The sequence below is a fragment of the Aphelocoma coerulescens genome, chromosome 2, assembly GCF_041296385.1.
Source record: "Aphelocoma coerulescens isolate FSJ_1873_10779 chromosome 2, UR_Acoe_1.0, whole genome shotgun sequence".
NCBI lineage: Eukaryota > Metazoa > Chordata > Aves > Passeriformes > Corvidae > Aphelocoma > Aphelocoma coerulescens.
The window spans coordinates 37,382,201-37,395,561 of NC_091015.1; the positions used below are offsets into that span (position 1 = coordinate 37,382,201).

Sequence of the window (13,361 nt, forward strand, 5' to 3'; positions counted from 1 at the left end):
CAACCAGTAGCTTGCATTTGCAAAAAGACGTTTTTCCATCCAAGATTAGAAATATTCCTTTGCTAACCTTCCTTCATGACATCAGGTTTACATTTCAGTGAACTTTTAAAGGTTTTCTGGTCCCCCAAGAAGCACACACTTTTAAACACTTTAGATAAAATTTCAGTTGAGTCTTTTGACCTCTCTTGATCCTCTTTCTGATTCCACTGTCACACATGCCCACTATTTTTCTCTGCAGCCTAACACCAAATAAATGTTCATGTGATGTGGAAGACGTTCTCCTTAATAATCCTTGAGAAAATTAAGTCTTGTAAGTCTGCAATACCTTGACTTCTGGGCCTTCCTTATGATTTGTACAGAGAACTTTGCAGACAACTGACTGAAAGAACCCCAAAACTGAATTATCTCTTAATACATTATCTCCATTACAGGATAATAGAGCATAGCCAAAAATTCAGTAACTAAAAAAAGCAACTGAGCTAAATTAAATTGTCTTAAAATTAGCAAATCAGATTTGACTCAGTTGTGGAATAGACTTTGAACTGAAATTAAAATAGATTAATTCAAATTTCTTGCATTCAGGAAATCCAGCAACACTGAACTTGTCTAGAGATTTTATATAACTTTTGCAACTTGAGTGCCTTTAAAAATAATCATGTCCCAAAGTAACACATTTCAAAAATTTAAATGAACAAGCTGTTGCTTGAAATAGCTGTATCCATGCATTGGTATGTAAGGAAGACCATTAAAATGAAAACCATGAGGCAAGCAAAACTGTGTAAAGGCTATAGATTACCTATGCAATCCAAAATCCAGCCTACTGTTCCATCTCCACCACATGCTAGTACTCTGAATTCAGCAACATCTCGGAAAAAATTTAACCTAAAAAGAGTAAATGAAGATACCTAATTATGATCAATATAATTGTGCATTATGTAAACATTTTATGCCTTAAGACATTTCATTTATTAGTAAATAGCAAGTGATCACTTAAAATAAAAATCAATTGTGCTTACGTATTCATTTTTTAGACAAATACTATCCAACATTATTATTAACTATTATCAGTATTATCTGAAATATTTTAAACAAAATCAATAATTTAAGGGTTATTATAGCACACTAACACTAAAAAAAGTTTCTACCTGATGGTTAGTCCAACCTTTGTCTCACTTCAAGTCTTGTTTGAAACCATTATCAGAAAACATTATCTGTTCACCTAGCTGCAAATGGATAGGTAGTCTGTCAAGACAGAAAAGTCTATGTTGTCTAAATGTATTAGCCAGAACATTTATTTCTGAAGTTCTTTCTATAAAGAAACTTCATACTTCTGGTAGGACACTGGTGCATATTAAGGCTGGACATTCTGCGGTTGGTAAAAACAACTCTGCATCATGGTTTAATACAAAATGAGAAAGCAGAAGATTGAAGGGACACATTCTATCATCTTAAAAATCGTATTTTAAAAGTAAAATATCTTTGGTAATATTTGCTTGGCTATTTCTGCCTCCATATCCATCAAGTGAGTATCAGCACCTACTTGGCCACTTCATTCTATTGCAACATTGTTGCATAATGCTAAAAAGTGAGGATATATCAAAACAATGCTAGGGTGCAATAATTTTACTTTAAAAGCATCATTTCAGGATAGCTTTTGATATATGCCGAAATCAGCCCTTACACAGAAACTGTGACTAGACAAAAAACTTCCAGTAATTTTGTTGTATTACTCTGTATGTATGTATATGTACATTCACATATATTGTATTCATTAGTGTTACAGATACCTTAATGGATATTGTACATTCTAGTGACCAGATCTGATTTCCAGTTTGCAATCTCCTAATAAATGCACAACTAATAAATACATTTTACACAAAGACTTGAAGACAAATAAATATAGACAATAACTTGTAAGTGTTTAATTCCAGCTGTTTTCCATATGAAATTTTAATGCTGCAGGGGGAATGGAGCTCCTGTCCTTAGAAAGTTTTAAAATTTTTTTGGACCTCTTGATAAAATCAAGAACACATGAAAAATTACAGAGCAAAAGAGTTAGAATGGGAGAAGGAAATGAAAAAAACAATGACCAAAAAAGTTATGTGAAATGTAGAAGATGACAAGACAAGCTCTTGTTCTATTAGTTTTTGACCAGAATTTCAATTTTAGCCAAGTTGCATAGAATTAAGCCCATCACATGTCCCACTCCCTGTAATTTTCTTTGCTCAGAAGAGCTCTTAAGCAATTTCAAGTGCAAATATAATGCCTGAAAGATGCTTATTCACCTTGTATTAAAGGCTGCCTTGCCCTTCTCACCCCTTTTATGTTCTACTTCACACATCTGCAAGAAAAGTGCTTTAGGATTTCCTGCGATTCAAAATGTCGAGTGCCAAATCCGACTGGGTACACATGGGGAAGAGATCTAATACACGTATGTGCTGAAAGATCCTCTTCTGGAAGTCACCTCACACCACTGCAAGAGTAGGCACTGAGATATGCCCTGGCCCCCAGGTGTGCATGTCCATCCCCTCACAAGGCCTGGCATAGAGACAAATGCTCCTGCCACCAGCACTCCCACTTTGACCCAATGCGTTGGGTTTGCAGAAAGTTACCAGGTATAATTACATTGCTTCCTATACTGAAGGTATTTCAGCTTAATTTAAAGTCAAATTATAGCCCAGAGGTGACGTCAGACTGACTTCTAAATTTTAAGCATTTCTACCTCATGTAGCAGATGTGGAAAAGAAAGTCCAGAAAAAAACAACCAACTAAAACAACACCAAAAGTACAGGGTTGATTTTAGCATTGCTCCAGACTGGCAGAATATAGACCTAAACCTCTGCCATTTTTTATAAATAAGCTTCTTCACCATATGGCTATCAAACATTCTTTTTGTTTTGACTATATATTTAATCTTCATCAAAAAAGAGTAACTTCCAAAAAAATGGGGGACTGAAAAATCCGGCAAAATCATATTGTGAAAAACATTTTCAATAAGCTGCATTTGTATTTCCCTTGGAGCTTTTTATGTTCACAGACAGTGAATTTTCCAAAGTACAGCATTAAATTCACATAACTTTTTCTTTTTCATTAATTTAAATATAAAAATAATATAAAAATCATATAAAAGTCTAACACACAAAATAAAGTAATGCATAAGTTACATTGTATATTTGCATATATAAATGTAGTGTATATAAATATAGTATAGCAGATATAAATATTTATAAAATCAAATTAATTTATAAAATTAAATATAGTTATATAATTATATATGTAAATAAATCTTATTCATTGAATTAGAATGTGCAGCCCACATTAGGAGTTGGGAAGGGAACACAGTTTTATAAGGTTTCATTCAGACTCAGTAAGCGTTACACTTGTAAAGAAAGAATTTGACAGATTTCTTCATAGACCTTTAGGGAGAAATTCAGTATTGCTTACCAAGAAAACTGTGCTCAGTTAGTGTTTTAATAGCACCTGTTACTTTTTGTCCACCATTTTTGACATGGTTTCATAATCACCTCATCAAATCCATAGGAGTGCAGGGGATCTATTTATGAATAAAATACCAATGCTAGAAGATGTAACAATTTGATTTTGAATCATGTAATTAATTGATTTATGCACAGGTAGCAAACACATACACATTCTTATAAAACTTTTTAAGGAAATACCTAAAGTATTTATTTAAATTTATTTAATTAATTTAATTTATTAGAGTAAAACTGAAGTTTTACTCATAGTAATGAAAACATAAATTGCAATGTTTTCCATTTACTTCCCTGCACATGACTTTTGCTCTTATATCCAAGCACAGTGCACTGTGCAGAACTTCAGGTGCTCAGCCACACAAGGTGGCATAACAGGAGCAATGCATGAAATCATTCAGCATTCTTCACACAGTGGAAGCAAAACTTAAGACTGTCTACAGTCCAAGCAAAGAATAATCCACTAGTGGATCTCAGGATAGGTATAAGGTGCCAACACCACAGATGTCATAGAAGCAAAAATATTGTTAAACAGCTGCTTAAACTACATCTCTAAATTCAGGATTTAAGTTTCATATGTGAAGACTTGATGAATTCTAAGTACTACTGATTCGTGATGTAAAAAAATAATTTTGATCATTAGAGTACAATCAATCCAATGGCTTTGCCATTCTTTGGCAAAAATGTAATTCTTCTAAGAAAATATGGACCAGATTCAATATTTTGTTCAGAAGAAAATAACTATACAGTTATTATTTTCTAAAAATACTCTTGGTGTATGTATCTTTCCAGAATTTGGGTACTCCAAATGTCCAACAGCAAAGAAATGCTCTAGCAATCAATTCAAATGATTAAGGAAATTCAAATAATTAAGGAAAATAGTGTAATTTTCAAAACAGGCCTCTGGCTTTGTGAAGGTAAAAAAGCCCAGGTGCTGTAGATTCCCAACAGTCTAAGTAAATTACAGTGTAAGTTGTAGGGAGTCAGTTTTGTTATCTTGGGCATCTTTTAAGTGGGCAGAATTTCAGATTTAGAAAGGCCTGTTGAGGCAAACTTGCAGCTAGAATCTAAAAACTAGATGTTCTTCAAATTAAATGATTAAGGAAGTTATAAAGAAATACAACTTTCGTGGATATAATTTCTATTATAGAGTATAAAAATACCATAAATTAGACATTTTAAATAATAGAACTTTAGAGAACAGAGGCCTTTTCAGAGGGACAAAGGCTTTGTGAAACGCTGACCTCTCCACAGAGTCCTGCGGCTCTGTGGCTCGACTGCTATTCATCCTGCTATTATTTACCTCTCTGTGAGGTGAACAATAACTGAATTTCACATTCTTCAAGATCATTAAATCCACAATAACAGTTGTTGTCAGAAGTAGAAGACTCCTATAGAGATGTAACAACCAAACAGGGAAACTCTTTTCATGGCTAAAAACACAGGTGCTAGGCACAAATTACACAATGCATCAGCCCAGCAATTTTCACGTCACTGTGTTAACTGTGGCAGTCTGTAACTGTGGAGTACCTTTCTTTCCTGTGTTCAGCTGCAGAGCCTACGAGGTTTTTCCATCTCACTCATATTCCTCTACTGCCAATTAAAGAATGTCTAAACCATTAATTATTATACCCATGCCTAAAGCGTACTGTTGCCCTTTGGCTCGATTTTCAGGCCTCGCAGCAGGTCTCCATTGCTGGAAAGGAATCAATGCAAGAGTTGCTGCCATGAGGTTTATTTGCATCATGTACATATTTTTACATAGACTATGTACATAACGTGTCTTCACATAAACTGCTCCAGAAACCCTAACTCAGGCAGGCAAAGAAACTAACAGAAATGTCATTGCTACTGTTCCTGCACTGCTTCATGTACCTTCCCATCTATTATGAAAGAAGGCAACACATCCACTTCAGTAATTGTACACCGAGATACTGATACTAAAATTCATTGTCAACTTGTTCAGAGTATTTTTCTGTTGTCCTGCTATATGCCAGCATAGTTACAGAAAAAATACACAATAAATGGTACGAGGAAAGGTGGGGATTTTTTGTCATTTTTGGGGGTTGCGTTTTGGTTTGGGTTTTTTTTGTTGTTGCTATTAATTTGGAGTCCTGTATTCCAACACATTTCTCTGCAATAGCATGGCTATCCCACCAAAGAGGTAGAACAACAGACATAGCAATTGATGCTGACCATTAAAAAAAAACCCAACAAACCAGCAGTTTCACAGTCCCCCTAAGATTTACGATTTTATTAGTCTCCTAGCTCCCTTGTCCTCTCTGCTATTTGAAAAGAGGATACTTAGATTGTTGACAAAAATGAACTGAAATATCAATTCATGTCAGCCACAGATGTTTGGAACTCAAGTTAGAAAACTTGTGAATGTTATTTTCTTGCTTGATGACAGCAGCCCATGACAAAAATACCATCAAAAATTAAAAACGTTAACTTGTGGGTTAAAGCAGACAGGTTGGCTCTACCAAAAAAATGCAAATTCTTAGCTAATACTATGAAGATTCTCTAGGTTGAGTAAACACATCCGAAAAGAGTACTTGAAAGCAAAAAAAAACAAATCTCAAAATATGCTCAACTGAAATGTACTGCAATAATCATAAATGCTTTAAAATAAATATACATTATGTTTATCCCTTTCTACTAAATAACCTATTGGGATGAAGGATATACTTTTGCTTTTCTCTGTGCTGTACAGTACCCAGATCTGTTCCCTTTTGATCTAAATTTCATATATGACAACATAAACACAAAATTTTGATTGACAATCCAGTATAACTGGCAGTATAGAGATGGATGAATGAGGGGATGGATGGATGGATGGATGGATGGATGGATGGATGGATGGATGGATGGATGGGCAGGTTTTATTAGGCAATTCAGCCGTCGCAGAAAACAAGTACTGGTAAGTGAAATACCAGAGTTTATTCAACTTCTCACTTAATGGACAAATTATATGCAGCCTACAGAGTATTGCCAGGGGCAAGAAGTGATAGAAGGAGATAAACTGGAAATTTAGGATTATTCATTTCTGTGAAATGAATAAAAAAATATACCAAAACAAGCAGTGTCTGTTTGAAAATTAATTAGAATTTTCTTCAAAGTGACTCTGAACTAAAACTACTTCGATTCCTAATAGAAGGAGAAATTGAAAACATTTTCTAAAAAACACTGTCCTGGTTCAAAAGACTATGTTTAAATTGCCTCAGTGCACCGTTTCAGCTTGAACTTAACACTGCCCTCTTGTGCCTCTGCCTTAAAAATGCATTTTCTTTCACATAGCCAGATTCATGAAAACTAAATCACCAATGGACAGAAATGCAGTCAGATTTTTTTTTAAGTTCGATGAAATAAGGTGACTTTGAACAAAATTATTTCAGTTGTTTTAAAAATCATCCTCTCAATTTCTAGCATGGTATTTCTACTATACAGTATGTAAAACAATATTGGTTACTAGCTTTGTCTCAGTTAATTCTGCCAGTCTATTCTTTGAACTAAGGGTACTTAAATTTTCCATATGTGTCAAGACTAGCATAAAATCAACAAATTCCATTAGACTAATAAAAACAGCACTAGCATTCAGGTACAAGACAATTACAGGCATGAAAGATCACATGCACGTCATTATCTCCATTTTTTTGAGCTGGTTTTGCACCATTCAGCAGGTTAACGTTAACCACACTGCAGTGCACGATATCTTAACTTCTAAAAGGATTGAGCCCAATATGCTTTTCACTTTCATCAGTGTTACACACATCTCAAGTCTAAGACAATAAATAGCTGATATAGTTTCAAGAGAGAATAGCTTCCTGTACATTGGGCCTTAAACCCAGAAGTACTGTCAGAAACAGAGCATACTCTTTCCAGTAATATAAATGTGAAAACTTAAATGTAACTTTGCAGGGCACAAATCAGATAAGTTTCCACCTTCAACTTCTTTTCCTCCATTTTCAAAGAAAAAAAAGTCTAAACATATACAAACTGCAAAGATTAAAAAGAGAAGTATTCAAACAACAGTGTAAACTTAATGTCAATGAACATATATCTCCTAATATCCTTCTGCAACTCTTCACTGATGTAAAATTTCATGTATCAGTGACATAGGTGAATAGCACCCAGTACGTAAAAAATATTATACAGAGCACATATTCAGTTCTGTTCTTATTTTCTTCTATCAAAGCACCCACGACTTAAAAAGGAGACAAAATCAGGTGGCAAAGGTTGGTATTTGATAAACTGTAATTCTCCTGTCTTCACTCGAACGCAAATTAAGAAGAATCACAGAGGAAGCACATTAAGCAAGGGACTGCAATGCCAGCTGGTTCAGAGAACACTTCAGTCCACATAAAATGTCCCTGCCAGCATAATCTAGCCTGGCCAGTCATTTTCCAACCACTACATTTCCAAGATTATGTAACTGATAAGGAGTGTGCAGTTACCAATATATTACAGACACATATACATGTGCACATGTGTATTTATGTAAAAGAAATGGACGTCCTGCAGGTCAGTCTTTGAGGCTGCTGATATCTGTAACACAGAAGTAATGCCCCCAAGAACTTGGGTTGCTGATATGGCAGTTAAAGCTGCAACGAGAATTAAATTTATCCTACAGTTCTTATAATGCATATGTTTTCAGAAAACCATGCAGAATAATGCATGGTTTTCAGTAAGACATATGAGACATAGCTTTATTTGTACATGTAAAAAAATAATACCTATACATTTCTGCAGCCATGCAGAGAACTGCAGTGTTGATACATTCCAAACATGCTATATGTATTTCAGTCTGTTCATTTGATTATACAGCATTTTATTAAATGAGTTCCTGGTAATAATATTAACTGTAGACTTACCCTGGCATTGGTCCATTTCCAGAAAGACTATAAACTTGACGAGGATTTAAAAGGTACTGAAATTTTCTATAAATTCTGAAGAGGTAAAAGAGACAAGGAGAAAATATTTACAGACATGTTTGAATTTTTTTTAAACTTTTCAAATGAAAGAATTAAAGAACTTAGAACATACTATAATTATTTGAACTGCAGGATCTCATTTATACAAAAAATCAAATACTTGAACACAGCAATTATAATTCATACATAGAGAAAGTTGAGACAGAAGTAATACAAGCTATTTACAATTTAAATGCTGTGTATAGACAGAAACAAAATGCAACAAAGAGGTATAATTACACAAGAAAAGGTGAGTCACAAAAGCATTTCAAAAAGCATATCGATTTGTATTAAAAGTAACTCCATGGCAAAGGAGACATTTCTTCCTGAAATTTATTGCAAACAGAGAATTACAAGTATAATTAATTGCAAAAGCTAATTGGCTTTGCCACCCACCAAAAATATCTCCATAGGCTGAAAAACATTCTGATACAGAAAACCTATGGTCAACTACATTTCCTCAGGATTACATTTGAATGGGAAGAAAATGAAAATGATTTGAAGCCACTGTTTTACTAAATTAGACTTATTTTAAAATTATCTGAATAACAGGAAGTAATTTACTGATACAGCATGACAAGCATTGGCCTATCCCACAAGGGACCCTATTTGCTGTCCTACCCCCAGCAATCATTTCTTCAAAATTGTAAATTTAGAAATTTGAGTTTACTTGTCCTAAAAGTATGATAGAGTTTTTTTTTCTTCATTACAAATATTGGAAATGTAATTTCCTACATTGACTAGAATGTAGTAGTTGATTCGTTTCTCACACAGAAACAAGAAAGCACACAAAAGAGCTGAAGCTCAGAATATATAAATATACACCTGGGATCTATGGCAATAGTTTAAATTACAAACCCATGTTTCTTGTTTTTAATTTTAATGTTTCTATCCTTAAGCTAATTAATATTTTAATATTTTTGAGAAAACATTAATTTTTTCCCCTGAAATATTGCTTCCTTTCTTTATAATGGCTTAAATAAAATAGAAGCATAATAAGAGCTGAATTTTAGGTTAAAATGTCCACGTTTTCAAATACAGCAAAATAAAACTGTCTAGACACAATCTATGTGCACATTCAGGGATTTTTCTTTCCATATTTTTTCTTAATAGCAATGCATAATTTATCAGGGTAGCTGGAAGACAAGTGTGTAAAAATACTGAATACAAACAAATTCATAATTATCTCTAAAATTGCCAAATTGGAACATTTTCTTAACTTGTCAATTATTTAGTGATATCAGCTTCATAAAGCATTTTATTCAAGCACACTCACACAATGTATCCCTGATGCCATTCCTGACAGAATAAGTCAATATGAAATGACTAGTTTCATTTTCCAAGTATGTATGCATCATTGTCGATGGCTGTGACGATGATTAAATCAGACTTTTGAGAATGGATTTGCAACATAATACCTATTTTCCCATTTTACAAATGTAAAAGGAGAGGTTTTTAGTTAGTGTGTGTGATTTGCTTCTCAGAGACGTGTAGGATTTAACCTGGTCAAAGGTGATGCTAATTTAATTTGCCTAGCTGGCCCTAAGAAGTTCATGAACAGTATTTTTACAAAGTCCCAAAGGTCTAAGAGTTATTTTCCTAAAGCTTGGTGCTACAAAACATACTAGCCATTACCTACACTCACTCTGCTGTTGTCAGGTAACACTGAAATGCTATAAAACCCTTCTTAATAAAGAGAAGGCTGGGTTTCTCTACTCAGAACACAGAAGTTCAACTGCAACGATGAGATTACACTGATTCGTACTTGACTCAGTGCATACCATTCACAGGTTCCAGTCGAACATCAGTACCAGCTAAGCAAATGACACATCAAGCTTTAAGATAGTAAATGCATTTACGTATTCTAGTCTGTGTAAAATTCATAAATTGATGGCTCATTTCCATTCATACATTCTCCAAAACAAAAAAAGTTAGAAACTGTCTATAAATGTTTCCTTCACACTAAGTTGTACTCAGACCTAACAGGGTGACACATGGATGCCAAGGAAATGGACAGTAACTTAACCTTCCAGTTTTACATCTACAGTACCAAACAGTGACACTGACAGGGCTCTGAATGTCTTGCTTCCACATGTAAGGAAGGAATTGGATGTGGTTTGCTGTCATTGGAGATTTGTGCAGACAAGGATATGAGGTGGTGTGGTGGGAAATGCCCCAAAAGACATTTTTGGGATGAAATGCAATTTCATGAACAAAGCTGGTTTATGAAGCTTACTTGTCCACAAACAGCTGCGCTTCTGTGCCTATATTTGGGTTTATTCTGTGATCTGGTATACTAAAAATACTCAATTTAAAACACAAATCCACAGAGAAGTTTCTTCATTGTCATTTTTCCTTTTACCTAAATCATGCCCATGAATCTCATATAAACCTCAAAATACTCTGCTAGCATAACTGAGGAGGCAGAAAATTAACTCAGGACTGGCCAAAGGAGCTGGCATCATCTTTAAACAGCTCGGCTGCTGACGAAAATACTTCTGAATGCCCCTTGGGCTGAGTTAGACTGAGCTGTCTTCTGAAGAAGAAAGAAAATAAATAGACAAAAACCTGCTGGCAATTCAAAACTGGCAATAAAGTTGACTACACTGTGGAGAAACCTGGTCATGGCAATGCCTTCTGCCACAACTGGGGGATGCATCTTCAGTCATCTAGGGGCTCTTCAGGATGTGGCTAGAATAGGCTTAATTTAACCCTAATGTCAGACAAGAAAGAAGCCAAGGATTCCTCCCCAAAATTAAAAAATGCTAGTGATCTTCTCTCCCAGACACACAGTATTTGAAAAAGATAGGTTGGAACTGCTTTTACATTTTGTCTCAATGTTAAATGAAAGCTCAGAAAGCCACATTAGTCAGAGGGGAAGAGGGAAGAGCTACTATGAACCAAAGTTATTTGAAAACTGCAAAGGTTAAAAATATCATCAACCTGTATTGCACAGACACTGAACGTGGAGTCAGCAGGAAACGTCAGCGTACGGAAGCTGATCTCCAGTGCATCCAACAGCACATTTGTCAAGGAAACAATTGTGTAAACTCACCTGCTGGTCAGGCAAATAAACTGGAAAATGGGGAAGTGGAAATCAAAGTAATGAGTATGGCAAAACAACAGCATGATTTAGAAGGACTCCTATATGAGAAACATTATCCTTAACAACAGCCTTTAGAAGCACTACATGCTCATTGTCCATTCTTTCTGTTGAAAGAAACTATTTTGTCAATGGTGTACCAAATATATACATTCTATTCACAGATTGTTGAAAACTGCTGCCTTGATTAGTCAGATCATAAATGCAGACATCCCAAACTGGTAGCCCTAGAATGAAATGGATGTCCTGCACTTTTTTTGGATGAAATTAACTGCACCCGTCCATTTCATGCACAACCACTGAAAATATGTTACAATGTGATATAGCCTGAGCAATTCACTTGCCTGGGTTTGATGAACTCCTATTCAGTCTCATGCTCAGTTAAAATCCATTTCTGGTATGTGTAAGCCTTAAATTCATCCACTTTAATTCTATTTTTTTACTTTCTTCTTAATAAACATTGACTTATATTTTTGTTCTATTATAAACATATGTATTGTCTAATACACAAAATCATTCAAGTCCAAATAACGGTAAATACACTTGAGTTTCACATGATGGGCAATTATTAACCTCTTAATTGAGAAGGTAATTGGGCTATTGTCATAATTCTTCATTTTGTAAAGTCAATGGTCTTTAAAACAGAAACCTATTCAGGAAGAAAATGCTATTTATCACTACACATTCTGAAAAAATGTATTTTTAACATAATGAAAGTTTTAAAATGTATTGATAGGATATGGTTGTAAAGAACGCACTTTTCTGTTCTGAAGGCACTTTTTCTACATATCCATTTGTTTCCCACCACCCCTCTGTTTGAATATTTAAAAACTAAACTAAAGTACAAAACTTTTTTACCTTTAAGTCATCCTCAGTTCTTTTCTTTTGCATTTGAGAGATTTGAAAAAAAATTACAAAATACAAGTGGAAACAACAATGTATTACTGGGGGTGTGCATTTATTCAACTTGTTTTCAGTTGGATGCATAAACTCTCTCAAAGAATAAGGGCAATGAAATGGGCTGTGTTATCACATGGCAAGACATAAAATCTCATACGGGGAACTGTGGGAACACTGGAGTCTTGATAATCTGCAATAACCTTTCTGTTTTCAATGAAAGTCAATTAAAAATCTTAATTTCATTCATTGTGACCTCTGAAACACAGAGAGTCCTAAGTAAAAACTGAGGAATAGTTTTCAGTGGAAGATTTGCTTAATCTGAATGAATCAAGATAATGAAATTCTGATCTACAAAAATTAGAAGGTTGTGGGTTTATTTTGCTTTCTTTTTCTCCCCTCACTGCTGTGGAAATCTTATTTTTGTTGCAGCATATCCTCTAGTCCCATCCTCTCAGCACCTGACCAGATTACAAAATTGCTATAATCAAAAAGCCTGACCTGAATGCCATTTACTTAAATGTTGGACTCGATGATCCTTGTGGGTCCCTTCCAACTCAGAATATCTGTGAATCACCATAACTGTGCATTTTGCAAAGTAATTTATGTCTTGAAATGTCTGTGATTTTACTTTCCGCAACATATAACTGCCACAAAATTGGAGGGTAGGGAATATATGGGAATCTTCTCTTTCTGGTGACTGACTGTAAAGCAGACAGATAAAACGCAAGAAAACTAAAAAAAGTTCAGTATTATTTCTCCTGAAAATGTTTTCATCACTTAGATTGAATACTCAAACTAATATACACTGTTAACATCCTTATTTTAGATTTTTGCTGCTGGCATTGATACGAAACATTAACATCTAAAAAAAGGAGGGCAAACCCCTTCTTACCAAAT

The 13,361-nt window shown here is 34.5% G+C and overlaps 1 protein-coding gene across 9 annotated transcripts in view; it reads right to left on the reverse strand.

Annotated features, from left to right (window-relative positions):
- Nucleotides 1–13,361, reverse strand: part of LOC138106446 (diacylglycerol kinase beta) — a 425,706-nt gene that overhangs the window by 196,964 nt on the left and 215,381 nt on the right. For all 9 annotated transcript variants that reach the window (XM_069007051.1, XM_069007050.1, XM_069007054.1 and 6 more), the window contains 2 exons: nucleotides 8,363–8,437; nucleotides 797–882 (listed from right to left, as the gene is read on the reverse strand). In XM_069007051.1, the coding sequence (XP_068863152.1) occupies nucleotides 797–882; nucleotides 8,363–8,437 (161 nt within the window). The remainder of the gene's footprint in view (nucleotides 1–796; nucleotides 883–8,362; nucleotides 8,438–13,361) is intronic.